This window comes from Sus scrofa, chromosome 2 (genome assembly GCF_000003025.6).
Source record: "Sus scrofa isolate TJ Tabasco breed Duroc chromosome 2, Sscrofa11.1, whole genome shotgun sequence".
Classification (NCBI taxonomy): domain Eukaryota; kingdom Metazoa; phylum Chordata; class Mammalia; order Artiodactyla; family Suidae; genus Sus; species Sus scrofa.
Genome location: NC_010444.4, coordinates 134,920,157 through 134,939,419, shown reverse-complemented (window position 1 = coordinate 134,939,419; position 19,263 = coordinate 134,920,157). Strand labels below are relative to the sequence as shown.

The 19,263-nt window shown below is 39.2% G+C and overlaps 2 protein-coding genes across 3 annotated transcripts in view; one reads left to right on the top strand and one right to left on the bottom strand.

Moving 5' to 3' along the window:
- Nucleotides 1-7,081, top strand: part of KIF3A (kinesin family member 3A) — a 137,070-nt gene extending 129,989 nt beyond the window's left edge. The window contains exon 19 of one of the 2 annotated variants that reach the window (XM_005661644.2): nt 6,306-7,081. In XM_005661644.2, the coding sequence (XP_005661701.1) occupies nt 6,306-6,309 (4 nt within the window). In that variant the 3' untranslated portion in view covers nt 6,310-7,081. The remainder of the gene's footprint in view (nt 1-6,305) is intronic. The other variant, XM_021085422.1, reaches the window with a different exon arrangement.
- The window catches only part of RAD50 (RAD50 double strand break repair protein), a 94,729-nt gene continuing 75,697 nt past the window's right edge, over nt 232-19,263 (bottom strand). Inside the window, exons 22-25 of the mRNA XM_003354274.4 lie at nt 5,608-5,693; nt 4,958-5,100; nt 2,012-2,145; nt 232-568 (exon numbers count right to left, since the gene is read on the bottom strand). Coding sequence (XP_003354322.2) covers nt 382-568; nt 2,012-2,145; nt 4,958-5,100; nt 5,608-5,693 — 550 coding nt within the window. The 3' untranslated portion in view covers nt 232-381. The remainder of the gene's footprint in view (nt 569-2,011; nt 2,146-4,957; nt 5,101-5,607; nt 5,694-19,263) is intronic.

Below are 19,263 nucleotides of genomic sequence, written 5' to 3'. Positions count from 1 at the left end.
CTTATTTTTTTTTAAATGCCCAAATGATTAAAGTATCTAGGCAGAGAACCTGCTTCTAACTAATGCTTTGAAAAGTGAAAGGTAAATAGCTTCAGGTCCCAAAGAATCCTTCATTAGTTCTGGGAGGGAAGCAGAGAAGCTGAGTCCAACTGTGTTGCTGTTGAGCCCCGCCGCAGGCCTGTCAGAGGCTGCTTGGAGGGGGATGAAGTTCAGGCAATCAATCCAAATATCAAGCAAAACAATTTTAATGATTTTAGAAGCTTTCACACATTGAGAACTCTAGACACAGGGCTCATTTGAAAGTACAAATTTTCATATTGACTCAATACCAGAAATAAGTTGCCTTAGGACTGCATTTTGAGCATTTAATCTCGAATGCTTTTAATGCACATAAGATCCTAGGGAACTAACACTGCATTTTACAATCTCTGAGCACTGATCAATATTCTTCTTAATCCTGTAGAATTTTTCCACATATTCAGAACGCCCTAAGAGTTCCACAAAATCTTCATCATGAGTGATTACCAGAAGCTGGAAGTTACGCTGCTGTGAGCGACTTTTTATTATCCTGAAACAATATAACATTTTATTACCAAAGAGCATACATAACCTTTCCTTTATTTCAAAAAGCCACTGAGGACCCTGTCGGCCACAGAAATGTGTGCTCCGTGTGATGACTGGGCTTTTCCTGTGCCGTGTGAGTATCAGGGCCTCTGACAGCCTTGCAGGAAGTGGCAGGGGGAGGGGGGAGGTGGATCCAGGCCTCAGGCCAGCCCGTGGCAGTCTCTTCTCTCCAGACCGTGGGGATGCATGGCTCTTCACTTAGGTGTGGCTTAGACACTGGTGAGAATACCTGATCTAGTTTCTTCTTAAAGCAGGTGGAAATGTTTTACTGAGTTTTCATTTATGTTTATGCTGCTCAATTTTAGGAGTCTGACTTACTCCTTTGCTTGGGGTTTTCTTGACCTCTTACTAGTTTTCTCTGGAAGAAAATTATATTAAAAAAAAAAAAAAAAAGACAGACTACAGGCAAGGGGAATAACATTGCAAGCCCCAATGCCTTCTTAGGAGCTGGGTCTACTTAGAATTCTGTCACCACCAGTCACTAGATGCATCATTGGTATGACACACAGAGGACTTGAGTGGGTGTACTGAGAACATTTTTGCTCATTATCTGTATGTGGAGGTAACTAGCTACGAGACAAAGTCAAGTTTCAGTCTGTTAACTAACCACTTACTTATCTCTTGCTTAGAGATAGATGCACTAGTCTTAGGTTGCACTAAGTTTCAAAAGCACTAGCCCTTACTTGGTCACATGGGACTACTGAGAGATGGCTGGAGAAAGGTGGCAATGAGGCTACTCAGTTCTCCTTCTGGCCCCATCTCCGCTATCAGACAAGAAACATTTTCTATGGCAAAGAGGTCAGTTTGGAGCAAGGAGTGCCCATAATAGCTCCTCTACCTCAGGGAAAGTGCCTTTCTTCTGCCAACACAGTCCTTAAGCAAGGACTGCCTATCCCTTGAGCCTGCGTCCACCACAAGTGAATTGTTGTAAAAGATGTATGCAATTTTGTCCTCTAGATTCTAATTCACCACTAGTGTACTTTTTGAATAAGAGCTGTCATTCCTTAGAGATGTGAAAAGCTGGGGAGGCAGTCTAAAACCTAGGGATACCACCTAGAAATGCTTTAGCAGGCATGCTAAATCCTGTCCATCACATGTGGGCCCCTATGGCAGGTTTACAGGAAAATCGTATCAAGCCAGGAAACCCTCACCCTGGGTTTCCCTATCAACACTCTTGGGGAGATGCAGGATATGTCTGGGACAGCTGTTCACCACACAGTTCTTTTTATAAGCATCTGAAGAATTATTATCAAGGTAAAGCCTAAGGTCTGGTAAAACCATTTTCCCCAAAGAAGACAAATCTACAGAGAGAGGGTTTATACCACAGATCTCCCTTAATTTTACTTTAAAAACTATCATAACTTGATCCAAAGTTTGAGATACTTACTCAACCAGAGCATGTGCAAGAGATTCAATATTTTCACGGTCAAGATTTGTTGTTGGCTCATCCAAGGCTAGAATGCCACAGTTTAAGCAGAATGTTTCAGCCAGGGCTAGGCGAATGATGAGTGAAGCTAATACCTGGAAAAAAGCACCACAGTTGAGCTATACTGCACAGATGTTTTTCTCATTCACCTTAGGAAGACATAATGTCTTTAGAAGGAGAAGAAGGGGTAATGTCACAGGTTCACTGACCTTAGGTAAATCGCTGCTCTTTTGGTTGGGAAAGCCTGGCACTGTGACCAGACTCTCATGTCTTTCCGGAAGATGAACCATCATTTGCAATGAAATAAAATGCCAAAAGCAGTACTGATCTACAGCCCCCCCCATACTTCATATCAGCTATAATAAAACTTCAAATTACAGACCTGAAATAGAAATGCATTACCATTTATCTGTAATTAATAATAATAATGGCATAAGATTGACAACCTTAAAAATTCATGACCTGAGAGTTCCTTCCATAGCTCAGCGGAAACGAATCTGACTAGTGTCCATGAGGATGTGTGTTTGATCCCTGGCTTCCCTCAGTGGGTTAAGGATCTGACATTGCCATGAATTATGGTGCAGGTTGCAGACACGGCTTGGATTTGGTGTTGGTGTGGCTGTGGCATAGGCCAATGCTTACAGCTCCAATTCGACTGCTAGCCCAGGAGCCTCCATATGCCACAGGTGCGACCCTAAAAAGACAAAAAAAAAAAAAAAAAAAAAAACCAAAAACCCAAAACCAAATATATGACCTGGCTATTTTATTTTCCCGATAATGAGATTTGTTAGAAACCTTGGGCATAATACATTTTTCCCAGAGCTTCACAGGCACCTTTATCTCAGAGATATTTTTAAATCCCCATGTTCTGTGTGTATGCTTTTGAGGGAGAAAGGGGGAGGGAGGGAGAAAATTCCTAGGTCAGAGTATCAGGAGTACAGAAGTATGGTTTTATTTAAGCTAGACTATAGGAAATTCAGGCAACCAAAAACATGAGTCATGTCTGTGGTTAATAGAAACCTAATACTAAAACACTCATACTGCAGCTAAAGCCATCTGAAGGTACCAGGGATACAGAATTAAGAGTGAAGGACTACTTCTGTGTGAGCTGTGACATCCCTCTACCTCTGGAATTTGTGAGGGAAGTAGCATCAGTAAGTGAGAACGAGTGATTTCAGAGCAGTTTACAGCTTGTCTTTGATGCACAGGGCATGCTCACAGATTGATGATGCCAGGACCATAGTTTGACCCTTGGAGGATTGGCACTGCCCTCCTGCTGCCACCTCTACCACTACCCAGTCAAAGGGGACTATGAATGGAGCTCCTGGCTAACCTCTACCAAACCATTGTCTATTTTGTCCCCCAACACCAAGGAAGTTCTGTTAATTAATTTTAATAATTTACAGTAGCTATAGGAAGTCTGCTTTTGTTCAGAAAGTGTTTTTAATTCAAACAGGCATGTTTCAAAGTACTTTCTCATTCACATAATTACAGCAAAAAGTCACCAATATAAGTAGCGGATACTGATTATAGATCACAAATTTGTCATTTTTGCAGACTATGATTAAGATAATAATCTGCAGATGCCTTATAAATTGATCAGCTGCCTGGGCTGACCACAAAATATATACATGCATGGAGTGTCTTCAAGCAAAAACTGAAAACATTTTTATGAAAATAACTCAGATAATGTGAGTATCCATTTCTATCTAGAACTATAAAATTTTAAGAAAACCAGGGGTCCAGAGGTGTCATCCAGTATAATTTTCTGCTTCTAATGTGAAAGGTGGAAGCTCAAAAATGTGTAACATCTTTGGTACAAACCTGTACACAGTGTAAGTACCTAGCTTTGTTCCCCAAGGATGCAGGTCCCACTTTCTCAACTCTTGCAAACTTGATTCCTCTATGTTCTATGTATCCAACCTGGGATGTCTCCCAGAGTTTCCTATAAAGCTTAGTGGCCTGGCCCAGCGCTGAGTCCTTGTGTTTGTGTGTGTGCGCACTGGGAGGCTGGCAGAGGCACCCGTGGGTATCACAGCCTTTGGCTCTAGCAGACTCTTCTTTGGGAATGGTGGTGGGAACTCAGTCCTGTGATGAGGCTGCTTTCTCAATGCGACTCTTATTCATTATAATGCCTTATCTGGCTCAGTTGAGGATCTGGTTTGCTAACAGTCACTGATTCTAGGAGTTCCCATTGTGGCGCAGCGGAAATGAATCCGACTAGGAACCATGAGGTTGCAGGTTCGATCCCTGGCCTCGCTCAGCAGGTTAAGGATCTGGCATTGCCGTGTGTAGGTCGCAGACACAGTTCAGATCCGATGTTGCTGTGGCTGTGGTGTAGGCTGGCTGCTGTAGCTCCGATTTGACCCCTAGCCTGTGAAACTCCATATGCCACAGATTTGGCCCTAAAAAGCAAAGCAAAACAAAAAAACCCCAGAAGGTGGCACATCTCTATTTAAAAAAAAAAAAAAGGTATCGATTCTAAAACACACCCCTACCCCACCCCCTTGACATCTCTGAAATCATCTTACAACTGAGTATTTTCTTTCTTGGTAGCACAAAAAATAGCAGTATGTCTTATAATTTATAACCCAGTAATCTTATTCTCATGAGGAGTACTTTGAAATAATAAATGCTCCTCAGCTCTTGTTCTACATTTTGGCAAGCCTGTGTGAATGTTTCAGGCCTTTCTTCTAAAAGCCTACCTTACATAATATTGCAGGAAATGCTGGTCAGAATCGAGAGTGTGATGAGAGCAGCTGAGTCTGATCCACTTTACAGGGCAGCAAGGAGTGCTGTGAGGCACAGTGCCCTACCATTCAGGGGCAGCCTTGCAGCTTACCTTGTACTGACAGTGGTTTCTCTTTGTCAATTCTCTGTGTACAGCTAGCCCACTGAGATACCTGCCTTCTGTCCAGCACTGCACCGTCCTCGCATATCCAAGGCTGTGTCTCCCTTTAGCATCACCACTCGGTAGTTGTAATTCCGCCTCTTATCAGAAGCTGATACATTTTCATCGGCATCAGATCGAATTTCTATGTATTCAATATCTGACACAGAAAGAAAAAGATTTCAGGGGAACCTGGACTCTGCAGCCCTTTGCTATTTGGAAACGTTACCAAAGTTAAAAGCAAACATTACCAGGGGGCAATACAGGCTGGTTTGAGACCTTTTTCTCTAGTTATGAAGATTCATGGCCAGAATCCACCCAGATGCCCCAACCCTCCATCTCAGTATGCCTTTCTTAGTTTCCCATGAAGAGTTTCCTCCTGATGGTTTTCTTACCGCATTTTGCATTTTGTCTTATCCCTATCTGCACTGCAGCAGAACTGATTATGTCATCAGCTAAATATAATGTGCATCATAGCCAAATTTGTAAGTCCTGTCAGGCTGTGCGATAGAAAACTTTGCGCTTTTTTTCCTTGATAGAAGATGTTGTCAAGATAAGAATTCTTAGAAAATCTCATAGAGGTGTTCAGAAAGAGGTCCAGAGGTAGTAACGGGCATGGCGGGATCATCTGAGGGCTTTGGGAAGAGCACCCCTGAAACACAATCACCTTGTCCACGATAGGTACTTCGCCAGAGGTCACGAATAATTTTGTTGATTTCTTCCATTTTCATACTGTGAAATTTCATTATCGCTCTGGGAAAAGAAGCCATTGACACTTTAATGACAACATAATATTTAATAACATATATTAAAATATAGAAAATGTATAATAACATCATCATAACTCCCCCACTATTCTCAGTGGCAAAAATAGAATACAGTAAGAGCTAGGAAAAAAAAAAAAAAAGAACCAAAACTTGCTGCCAGGCATATATATAGTTCTAGTGCTCCAGGGTCCTTAACCTTCTCTATTTTCAGGCTCTATGATATGACAAACATTTCTTTAAATGCTTAAATACTGTGAAAATTTTACTTTTTAGAAGACTTTTTCTTGGGCTTAATGGAAGAACTATTTACACTCACATGAATCACTTATAGGAGGACCTACTGAATGGATGACACTGAGTTGAAGAGGGAATGGGAGGTGTACAGGGTCCCTTAGTCTCTGGGAAAACAGAGGTGAATCTCTGGAACTGCTTTTTTTCTCTTCAGTTATTACTAAGGTTTATTACCAAAGTCAAAACTTCTTATGATTTTACTCCTCAGATCTGTGAGCTTTTTACCAACCAGAAGTGCTGGTTCAGAGAGGGTATTATAGAGGCTTAAGCTGAACTGAATCTCAAAACTTTTATTTTCCCTTTCTAGGTGAAGATTCAGAAATCCTAACTCCAAATATGTGCATCAACTTTCTTGGACCACAGCACCCCTCTGCTTCCTACAACACTCTTAACATACTAGTAGTTTCTAAACACTAAAAAGAAGGGAAGAAATGTGTGTAAAAACAAAAATAGCCTGACAAAATCTAACGTTGTTCTTACTATAGTCACCTTTTGTCAAAAAGCCCTTAGGTTCTTTGGAAGTGGGTTTATGAACTAATAAATGTTGTATCAGTAACAAAAAGGCAAACATCACTGCCATTACCGTACAAAGGATGTGAGGCGGACATACTTCCATTTGCAAGTGTCTTATCTGATACATACAAAAAAAGAAACTGAACGTAATGCTACTGCCTCTGCAGAATCATTTCATGATTTTCTGGTTTACCAGCAAAAGAGAAAGAAATGACTCAACATAAATACATCTTAAATATCAGATGAAGGATTTTGAAGTAATAAAGACTGGAAAAAACCGTATTCTGCTTATTGATGAGAATGCAACAAGTCTCCATTTTCTACTTTAAACATCTCAGTCTCAGATTTTATACTTTTTTCGAAAGGACAGAGCTGTTTCTCAGTATTTGCCTAAAACAAAACAAAACAAAACAAAAAACAACAAAAAAACCACCCTGAATGTTCTTGGGGCCAATTATGTCATCCTTAGCTTTATACATTATGATCCTAATTTTTTTAAATGACTCTTTAAAAATGCCATAACTAACATAAATAAGCACTCCCATTGTGGGAACAAGCTCCAGGTGGGGCACAAGAGTTCAAAGTGCACACACATAGCCTCGGCCATGGCTCCCGTATACATGCCCGCCCATGGGTAGGTCTGCTGAGAGACAACACTGCAGGAAAAAGCTCTGGTCCTTAGAAGACTCTAGACCCACCAAGGGGTACAGCAGAGAGAGGTGATGCCAACTACTGTTGGTTACACCATTCACTTATCTTCCTATCTTATCTCTCTGCCAGTATGGAGGTCAAAACCCTACTGTGCAAATAGCAGGGGATGATTACAGTAACTACTAGTGGTGAGCATTCACCTTATCTGAGGTACAATTATGCTCAACAATCGTAGTTTATCTCATTTAACTCTTACTACAATACTGAGAACTAAGTTTGGTTATCCCCATTTTACCATTAAGAAAACTGAGATTCTAATAATTTTCTGGAAAAAAGAAAAATAAATCAATCCCATTTACAACAGCATCAAAAACAGTAAGGTATTTAGGAATAAATTTAACCTAGGAGGTGAAAGAAAACTGAAAACTATGAGATCCTGATGAAAGAAAATGAAGAAGACATAAATAAATGGAAAGATAACCCCATGAACTGGAAGAATTAACACTGTTAAAATGTTAATACTACCCAAAGCGATCTATAGTTTCAATGCAATCCAAAGGCATTTTTTAGAGAAATGGAAAAAAAAAAAACACTCCTAAAACATGGAATCGTAATAGATGCCAAACAGCCAAAGAAATCCTGAGAAAACAAAAAAGCAGGGGGCATCACACTTAACTGATTCCAAGCTATACTATAAAGCTATAGTATTGATACAAAAATAGACCAAAAGAACACAACTGACAACCCAAAAATTAACCCAAGAACATATAGTAAACTAGTATTTGACAAGGGAGCCAAAAATACCCAATGTTGAAAAGACAGTCTTCTCATAATAGTGCTCGGCAAACTGGATATTCATATATAAAAGAATGAAACCAGATCCCTGCATTACACTACTCACAAATATGAGCTCTAAATTGATCAAAGACAAACATAAAACCCAAAACCATAATACTCCTAGAAGAAAACAAAACAAAAGCTCCCTGACATGGGTCTTGGTAATGATTTGTTTGGAATCACATCTAAAGCAAAAGCAACAAACTAAAAAATAAACAAGGGGGACCACACTGAAGTAAGAAGCTTCTGAACAGCAAAAGAAACCAACAACAAAGTGAAAAGACAACCGATGGGATGGGAAAAAACTTGATAACCATATATTTGATAAAGGGTTACTATCCAAAATATGTAAAGAACTCATAAAACTTGTTAGCAAAACCCCCAAAAATCCAATTTAAAAGTAAGCAAAGGACTTGAATAGACATTCTGCCAAAAAAAGACATGAATGGCCAACAGGTAATATGAAAAGAGATTCACAGTCATTAGAGAAATGCAGATTAAAACCACCACGAGGCGTTCCCATTGTGGCTCAGCAGGTTAAACACCTGACATAGCCTCCATGAGGATGTGGGTTTGATCCCTGGCACTACTCAGTGGGTTAAGGATCCGGAAGGCATAGGTTATAGATGTGGCTCAGATTTGGCGTGGCTATGGCTATGCGTAGGCCTGCAGCTGCAGCTCTGATTTGACCCTAGCCTGGGAACTTCCATTTGCTGCAGATGGGGCCATTAAAAATAAATAAATAAAAAAAACCCTGCAATGAGATATCACCTCACATCCATCAGAACAGCCATCATCACCAAGAGATAACAAATGACGGTATGGATGTGGAGAAAAGGAAATACTTGTGCACTGTTTGTGGGACTGTAAACTGGTAAAACCATTATGGAAAACAGTATAGAGTTTCCTAAAAAAATTAAAACCAGAACTACCATTTGATCTAGCAATTCCACTTCTGGGAATATATCCAAGGAAATAAAAACACTAACTTAAAAAGTTATCTGCACCCCTGTGTTCAGATTATTTACAAGAGCTTTATTTACAATAGCTAAGACACAGAAACAACCTAAGTGTCTATTATGAGATAAATGGATAAAGAAAATAAGTGATATCTCTCTATCTTTGTACCTATCTACATACATGTAATGGAATATTATTCAGCCGTAAAAAAACAAAGAATTCTACCATTTAGGACAACTTGGATAGACCTTGAATGCATAATGTTAAGTAAGACAGAGAAAGACCAATACTGTAAGATCTCATTTATCTATGAAATTTAAAAACAAAAACCCCCACCAAATTTATAGAAAAAGAGATTAGATTTGAGATTACCAGAGGTGGAGGGGGGAGGTAAGGAAATGGGGAATTGGATGAAGGCAGTCAAAAGTTACAAATTTAGAGTTGTAAGATAAATATGTACTAGGATGCAATGTATACATGATAACTATAGTTTACACTGATGTATGACACATAGGAAGTTGTTAAGAGAATAGAGCCTTAGCACCCTCATCACAAGGAGAAACATTTTTCCTTTCTTTTTGTTGTACAGACCTATTGTATAGACCTATTGTGCTTATGAATACAGATACAAACATTCTAAATAAAATCAAATTTAGGACTGTTACAAAGAACATATCATGACCATATAGTGTTTATTTCAGGAAACCAAGAATAGTACAAGAGGAAAAAAATTTTAAGATAATTCAAAGCATTAACAGATTAAAAGAAAAAAGTTTATCTCAAATGAACATCAAACAGTATTTGTTACAACGCCAAATTTTGATAAAAATCCTCAATAAGGAGATCCCCTGTGGCAGAGCAGGTTAAGGATCCTGTGTTGTCACTGCCATGGCTTGGGTCGCAGCTGTGACACAGGTTTGATCCCAGGCCCTGGAACTTCTACATGCCATGAGCATGGCAAAAAAACCAAAAAACCAAACCCTCAATCCTCAAAGAGGAAAATTTTCTTAGACAAAATGACTATCAGCTACAGTAAACATCAAACTTAATATTAAAATATAAAATTTTATAAAACTCCTCCTGGAGTTCCCGTTGTGACTCAGTGGTTAACGAACCCAACTAGGATCAATGAAGACATAGATTCAATCCCTGGCCTCACTCAGTACGTTAAGGATCCAGTGTTGATGTGAGCTGTGGTATAGGTCACAGACATGGATCGGATCTGGGATTGCTGTGGTTGTGGCTGTGGTTGTGACTGGCAGCTACAGCTCCGATTTGACCCCTAGCTGAACCTCTATATGCCGCAGGTGTGGCCCTGGGGAAAAAAAAAAGGACCAAAAAAAAAAAAAAAAAAAATTGTTCCTCCTAAAGCTAAGAATAAGAGAACGATACCTCTCTCTCAAGGAATCAGTATCTCTCAGAATGTACTTTGGGAAACACTGCCCCATGAGATTGATTCCTAATTCTTATGGAGTTGAAAGTGCCCTTTTCAAAATCATATTCTCTACACTTAAGAGGGAAATAAAAAACAACAGAGAAAAAACAAAACAAAACCAAAAAAAGATACCTCTTATTATTGCTACTCTAAAATAATGTCCTAGAAATCCCTAACAATTGAGCAAGACAATAAAAAGAAGAATAAAAGAAAGGAACAAAAACAACTTGTCACTGTTTATGCAGGTGATTTAACTGCACACTCAGGAAAACGTAAGAAATCAACTTAAAAATTACTAAGACCAATAAGATGGTCAGAAATAAACATAGTCTAGTAGCAAAACCCAATAAGAAACATAATAGAAAAATGGATCCTATTCATGGTGGCAAGAAAAAATATGAAATATACCTAAGGGAGAAATCTAACAAAAAGGTACATAATCTACAGGAAAAAGCTAGAAAACTTTATAATAGGACAAAACAAAACAACCCTGAATAAACAGGAGAGACATATTATAGGGTCCAAAATGGGAGACTCAATATCGCAAAGGTGTCCACTCCCCCTGAGTAATCAATAAATTAAATGCGATCCAAACAAAACTGTCAAGATTTTTTTAAATGAAACCTGCAATGTGACTCTTAAGCTTTTATTTTAGAGATACAAATGAATAAAATCACAGCACTGGGACAGGAATAAAAATTAAAACAAAATACACACAGAAATTTAGTTTATAATTGACATTTTAAATCAATGGAAAAGGTTTTAATAGTGTTGGAAAGAGAAAAAAAATTAAAATTGTATCATCTTTCATTAAATTTCAAATAAAATCCAAATAAAAGATTAAAAATAAATGAGACTATTAAAACATTTTTATAATCTTAGGATTGGAAAAGTCCTTCTAAATTGAGAAGTTATAGGTATAAAGACTAAAGATTTGCTTACCTAAAAATTCAGTCACAGTTAACAACATCAAGTTAAAGGTCAAATGACAGACTGGGAATAATTACTTGCAATGTGTGTTAAAGGATTAACATCCAGAATCTATTATGAAAAAGTGGTACAAATCACTTAGAAAAGCAGATTTGTCCTTGCCAATTAAATAGGGAAATTAAAGTGAGAATGATTTGGTGCAACAGATTGTCAAAAATTTAAAAAGCTGATAATATGAAATGCAGACCTAAAGAAATGGGTACTTTGATAACAATACTGGTAGAAACATATATTTTGTGTTTCTGAAGGGCGATGTGGCACCAACAATTTAATAATGTACATACCCTCTGACCCAGTTACTCTATTTCTAAGAAGCTATCTTTCTGGTATATCTGCACAAGTGTGCAAAGACATACACTGCAGAATTATCTGTAGCAGCAAGCATTTAAGAGTTTCCTAATATGTCTACCAGTAGTTAAATAAAGTAGGTAACATCCATTTTATAGAAACACTATGCAGCCATTAAAAGTAATGAGATACACGGAGCTCCCTGGTAGCCTAGTGGTTAAGGATTCAGTGTTGCCACTGCTGTGGTTTGGGTTTGAACCTGGCCCAGGAACTTCCGCATGGCACAAGTGCAGCCAAAAAACAAAAACCCAACATACTTACTTTTTAAAAATGACGCATTTACATATGTGAACATGATTTCCTCACATAGTAAAGTGTAAAAGAAAAAGCCCTACTGTGTGACAGTATTCACATAAAGCCAAAAAAAGATACATAGTGTACATATATGCAAAAGCACTGCCAAGGAAATGAAAACATGCCACCAATGTAGTAATACTTAAGTGCAGAATAAACGTCAGACACTGTCATGGAAATGAACCTAAGTCCCAATTTGAATCCTGTTCTGTGATCTGCAGAAATAAAGGAGTAGAGAAGTATAGATATCTGTAACACAAGCCTAAATGAGTTACGTGGTATGAGATATTATGGTGTACAAAGGGAAAAAAATTACATCTGTTTGGGAAGGGCTTCATGAAGGTAATGTTCAAAAGGACAAGAAACATCACAGTAAAATACAAGGTGTCTTAAAGGATTTAAATAGTTCAGTTTGGTTAGAACATGTTGAGTACTGAGAGGAGAAATGGAAAAGGCCATGTGTGTAGTCTTTCCTAAAATTAGAAGAGAACACCTACCACCAGCTTTAAGAAAATTAACCTGGTAGAAGGATAACCGGAGTGAGAGGAATAATGGAGGGAAGACTACCACAGCTATACAGATAAGAGTTAAGGCGAGTCTGACTCAGGTGTGGGCTGTGGAAGAAAAGCAGCTCTGAATGAGTATGCCGCACAAACCGTGTGGGAGCCGACTACTGACTGAAATATACATACCCGAAGATTAATTTACTACATTTTTTATAGGTCATTAACATTTAAGAATGATGTTGAAGGTCTGTGGCCTCTAGTAAACTAAACTATCATTCTGCTGATGCAAAATGTAAATTTCATGGGCTGGAATCTATTGTGGGCTAGTTGCATCAAGCCCCACCATGTGCCTGGAGTTTGCATGTCACTCAGCTAAATGCATACAATACTAACGCATATGAAGTGTATGTTTTGTGAAAACTGATTCCCAAAAGAGAGTGAAAGGTCTAAGAGCTAAGAAAAGTGATTTATAAATCAGTCTTATATTTAAATACCTTTCAGAATCTGAAAGATTTCCTTAAAAACTTCAGTCACAGTCTATATTGCATTTGATGAGGACAAATGATGGTTTTAGTGGTATATTTATAATTGCGGTGATCCACGAAAGCCTTAGGATGTGATCCTCGCAAATGACAAGGGCCTTACATATTAACTGTTTGAAAGGAGGCGCAGTGAGGCCCAAAGACAAAAAGACATTTATCAGTGAAACTGTTTCTTATGATACTATAACGGTAGTTACATGTCATTAAACATTTGTGCAAACCCATAGAATGTACACCACCACAAGTGAACTATAATGTGAATTACAGATTTGGGGTGAGTAGGATGTGGGAATGCAGGTTCGTCAAACGTACCACTCTGGTAAGGGGTGCCGACAGTGAGGGAGGCTGTGGTTGGGTCGAGGGGAGCAGAGGTATATGGGAAATCTCTGTACTTTCTGCCCAATTTTACTGTGAATCAAAAACTGCTTTAAAAAATAGTCTATTAAAAAACGAGAGGGCTATCTGCTAGTGTAGAGTGCAATGCTATTTTCATCCACGTCCCCCTTCCTTCTTCACGTGGACACCTCCTTTGAACGCTGTATGGTACCATCCTTTAGCCCTCTTTGCACTACAGCTTCTGCCCCAGCAACTTCTATGTGACTTTCCTTTTTGTTCTATGCTGTCCAACTGCTTCCACACTTGGATCTTTAATAAAAAGCTTCTGTAAGCCTCCGAATTAGCTACTTTCTAAGTATATTTGGATTCTAGCTTGATATCACAAATGAAGCATATCAGCACTCCCCAGAATAGGGTTTCTGCTGCTACACTGCTCTGAGGCCACATTTTTTTTCTTTTTTTTTTTTTTGGTCTTTTCTTGGGCTGCTCCTGCGGCATATGGAGGTTCCCAGGCTAGGGGTCAAATCGGAGCTGTAGCCACTGGCCGACGCCAGAGCCACAGCAATGGGGGATCCAAGCTGCATCTGTGACCTACACCACAGCTCACGGCAATGCCAGATCCTTAACCCACTGAACAAGGGCAGGGATCGAACCTGCAACATCATGGTTCTTAGGCAGATTCATTAACCACTGTGCCACGACGGGAACTCCTGAGGCCACTTTTAAAATCATCTCAGGACTTGGTAGAGAACTGAATGCCTGAAGTGGAGTCATTAGAAAGCAGGTAGACCAAAACCTCACTTGGCGGGAAAAGAATTTTCCAGCTCTTACTTCTTTCATATTTAAATCATTTCGAGGATTCAAGCTACTGAGGAAGTTTAGTTACTATTTTGCAAAATTTGAACTGATGCTTAAAATTAGAAGCACACATAAAATGGCAAATCTTTTTTTTGGGGGGGGGGGGACAAACTCAAGGCATGGAGAAGTTCCCAGGCCAGGGATCAAACTCGTGTCACAGCAGTGATCCAAGCCACAGCTATGACAACACTGGATCCTTTAACAACTAGGCCACCAGTGAACTCCTGAACAATGGCAAATCTTGAACTGGATTTCCCCATGTCTCAAGCTATTTCAGTGAATAAAATAATAATTAAAAGAGCCAAATACCTATGTGCCTTCCTAATTAAAAAATTAGTTCAAAAGGAGGATAAAAACTATTAAGTTCATGAAGATTATCCAAGCTGGAAAAAGCATTAGAAAAGATCGTATGTACAAAAGGCATTTTCCAACAGTATTATCCTCATCCTTATATATAAAATTGTACCAAACTATGAGGTACATAAGTCATCAGAAAATTGGCTAAGACCAGTTTTATTATTCATTATTATATTGGATACTCCTTCCTACTGCCCGGTAGTTACAACCCTGAGAATTTCCTGTCTTCCTACATTTAGGTCAGTGGAAGCCCTCTAGTATAAGGGAAATGGTATGATGAGTATCACGCTCCAAACTAATAGTGATTTGCATTACTCAGCACAATTTCAAAATCCCTAATTTGCCAAGTCCGAGTTGCACATTTAAAAGAAAAAAGTCCTCTTTTCCTAGATAAAACCTTTAAGACTATTAAACTAATTTCCTGAAACCCTGAAAACTTTTAAACTGCTGTAATTTCCTTTAGCCAGCCTCCTAAATTTTAGCTTTTAAAGTTCAGGCAATGAGTCAACCACTACTGCTATAGTGAGTTGATAAATATTTGGTTTAAAAACACTGCAAGTGACTATGAAATGCCACTAGCTATCATTGGTTTCTGTAACCCACCTGCTTTGATACTACAGGGGCTGCTGATATCAAACTACTGTATCCAAGGTAAGAATGAGAATGGTGGCCACAAGCTGAGTCTTGGATAAAACCCTCATCCCCAAGCTCTCCTTGATTTTAAGAGACCAGGCTCTGAACAGACTCAAAGGAAGTTGGCTGCCTTGGATGCAAAAGTATAAAAGTTCTGTTTCCATTGAATCTCAGGGGAAATACAACTTAAGATGCAAAATTCCACGTTTGGAGAAAAACGACAGTGGGACATTCTGAGGGTAGGATAAAACACTGTACTTGAATGATATATTCCAAAAATCACTTAATTGTAATTGACGTCTTTTATAAAGGCATGGATAAGGGCTAATAAATTCTAAATAATGGATGTCTTCCCTCTTCATATCGAGTATAAGTGTCTCTGGCCACTGGCAATGCTTATTATCAGTGATGGTTTCAGATGATTACTAATAACAGATGGTAATCAGCTTTTCTTGAAAATGCACTGCTGATTTCCTGTGTTACCTAAAATAGATGAATGCAAAAATTACACTGACTGCATGCTTCTTCTAAGAGATGAAACACTGAGGGAAATTTTGGACCTTTTCTTCTAGGTGAAAAGGCAAATTTAAGGATCACGGTATAAACCTTAAGATTTGCTAGCACAAGCCCACAAACACTCAATTTTGGGGAAATCTGTACCACTTCTTGCCTTCTCATTTAAAAGAATCCATCTGATTACCAGATAACAGAACTCAGTAAACAGCCTGGTCTTATTCCTCAGGCAAGCCTTAACTGCTGGAAAGCACCCCTGTGCCTCCCCACACCCACAAGCTCCTGACTGGCCCCATCAATCTCCCTCACATGCACTCACTCTGCTCAGTGTGATGCCCCTGTGATTGTACCACTTTTCTCTACTGAAATGCCCTTCCTTCAATATTCAAGGCCCAAGTCAAGTATAGACTGTGGAGCTACCATGGTCTCCGTTTTGAACTGTTACCACTTTGCAGGAGGGACAGGGTATGATATTTCTGTCTTCCCAGAGTCCTTTAAGAGAGGATAGAACAGGGATTGTTTAGTTTTGTTTTTGGCCTCACCTATTGCATGCAGAAGTCCCTGGGCTAGGGATCAAACCCATGTCACAGTAGTAACAATGCTGAATCCTTAACCATTAGGTCACCAGGCAACTCTAAAACAGGGATTTTTGAATGAACAGATGCCTTATTGAGGGAATTCCTCTTGTTCCTGCTGCCAATGGCTCTTAGAGTATGGGGGTAGCTGGTGGGCTCCTGGGTATAATTTTGTATTCAGTTAACCCACATGAAACCCTAGGTCTGCAGGCCAATGTACTGAGAAGAGGTGCCACCTTGTAGCAGAGTATGTGCAAATAAAATTTAAGACAAAACCAACCTACCTACCTAAGCTGGCCGCTCAGTCACCTTTAGTTAGCACCCCATTTTTCTCCTCTTCACAGCAGAGCTCTTAAAAGAATTCTCTCTACTCACTGTCTCCATTTCACCCATTTTCTCCTTATCCAAATCTAGGGCTTTGGTTCCAACTGTGCCACTGAGATTGCTCCCCAAAGTCATGATCATCTGCCACTTTATCAAATTCAAGGGTCACTTCTTAGTCTTCATGTCATTTGACCTCTCGGTAACATTAGATTCCTGAAATACTTCCTTCACGTGGTTTTCCAGATACCCTATCTTTAAGGTTTTTCTCCTACTTCATCAGCTACCACTTCACTGGATTTGTAAACATCTGAGTCTTGGGACTCACTCCTTCTCTATCGACAGTTATTCCATATGTAATCTCACTCCATGGCTATATGTACTACATATATACATTCCCAAATGTATATACCTTTCTCCTAAACTCTAGATTACACATCCAACTTCCTGCCTGACATCTCTACTCAGAGGTCTATAGGCACCTCAAACTTCATCTGTTCAAATCAGAATTCTAGATTTTCCACTCAATCCTGCCCATTTCAGGGAATGGCAATTTGCTTCCCCAACATCCTGTTGCTCAATTTAAAATATGTAGGATCAATCTTTGATTCTTTTCCTTTTCCTTCCCAACATTCAATTCAGAAGCAAGGCCTGTCAACTCTATCTCCAAAACAAAAATCAAGTCCATCTACTTCTCTCCCTTCTACTGCTATCACCTATTCAGTCTATCACTCTCTGCCGGGTGCCCCTATAACCCATTCTCCACACAGCAACCAGTGTGATTTCTTTAAACCATGACTCAGATCATATTACCTCTCTCCTTCAAACCCTCCAGTGTCTTTCAATCCCACTTAGAATAAAATCAAACTGTTTACCAAGGCTCCAAGGCATGGCACAGTGTGGGAGCCATCTCTCTCTGACCTTATCCCCCTGCTCACGATACCCCAGCTGGGCCTGCCTTCTTCCTGTTCCTTGAACATTCATGTTCTACTGGTCTTGGGGCCTCTGTATCAGATATTCTATCTAGAATGCTTGTATCTCAGCCTTCTGCGTATCTTGCTTCCCCTCATCAAGCAGGTCCCAGCTTAAATGTCACATTCTGATGAGATCGGGTGCATTCAGGGTGGTATGGCCGTAGACTTAAATGTCACATTCTGAAAAAAGATCCTGTCTTAGAAAAGGGCTAAAGAAGCCCCTCAATTATTCCCACCACCATAGTTAATTTTCATTGTTTATGAATTTCTTAATTTTCTATTTCTTCATCCCTGTATACTTAATATATAATATCTAGAACAATATCAATATAAGCACTCAAATCTTAATTGAACAAAATCCTAATATACATGACAATTTATATTATGCACATACATACATACTTACTTCACTGAGGAGGTATAAAATATACTAAAATATATTGTGGCTATTGTGGCTCTAAATCAGCAAGTATGAGTTAAGTAACAGTTAAGAAAACATTCTCATATAAATTTTAGTTATTTAAAGATTAAGGAAAGCAAAGGAGTACATGGTAGCAGCACAGTATAGTAGGAATAGAAAGGCCTCAGTTCTGAGATTTAATTTATCTCTACTATTTAGCTGGGTAATCTTGGACAGTCTACTTAACCTCTCTGATAAATACTTGCCCTTTACAGGGTAGATGCAAGAATTCAATTAGATTATGGCTAACACATATAAGTATTAAATTAATATTAGTATCTCTTCTGCAGAGCCAGAACTTGAGAAATTTAGTCTTAAAGCATTTTTAAAATATTTGTTTTGCTTTTTAGGGCCACAGCTGTGGCATATGGAAGTTCCCAGGGGAGGGGTCGAGTCGTAGCTGTAGCTGCAGGCCTACACCACAGCCACTGCAATGTGGGATCAGCTGTGTTTGCAACGTACACCAAAGCTCATGGTAACGCCAGATCCTTCACCCACTGAGGGGGGCCAGGGATTAAACCTGTATCCTCGTGGATACTAGTTGGGTTCGTTTCCACTGAGCCACAATGGGAACTCTCTTAAAGCATGTTTAAAGAGAAACAATGGAAACCTGCATTTTCTTGGTAAAGTTAAATTCCTTACTGCTCTTAAGAAATAAAGATTTAATAATACACGTTGAAGAATGAAACATGACAAAAGTTTCTCTTTTAACTTGACTCTATATTGAATGCTATAAAAGACTTAAAAAAAAGATTTCCCTTTTATAGATAAGGAAAGTGAAGCTTGGGGCACTTGAATAATTTGCTACATGTCAACAGATTCAGATTCAGGTTATCCCTAGAGACAACACTTTTAATCACATATTATGGATTTTTGGGGCCTCAAAAAAGTAAAATTTATCAACTTTTACACACATTTCCTGCTTTTTAAAAGATTTAGTTTAATTTTTTTTTTCTTTGTCTTTTTGCAATTTCTTGGGCTGCTCCCGCAGCATATGGAGGTTCCCAGGCTAGGGGTTGAATCGGAGCTGTAGCTGCTGGCCTACACCAGAGCCACAGCAATGTGGGATCCGAGCCGCATGTGCAACCTGCACCACAGCTCACGGCAACGCCAGATCCTTAACCCAATGAGCAAGGCCAGGGATCAAACCGGCAACCTCATG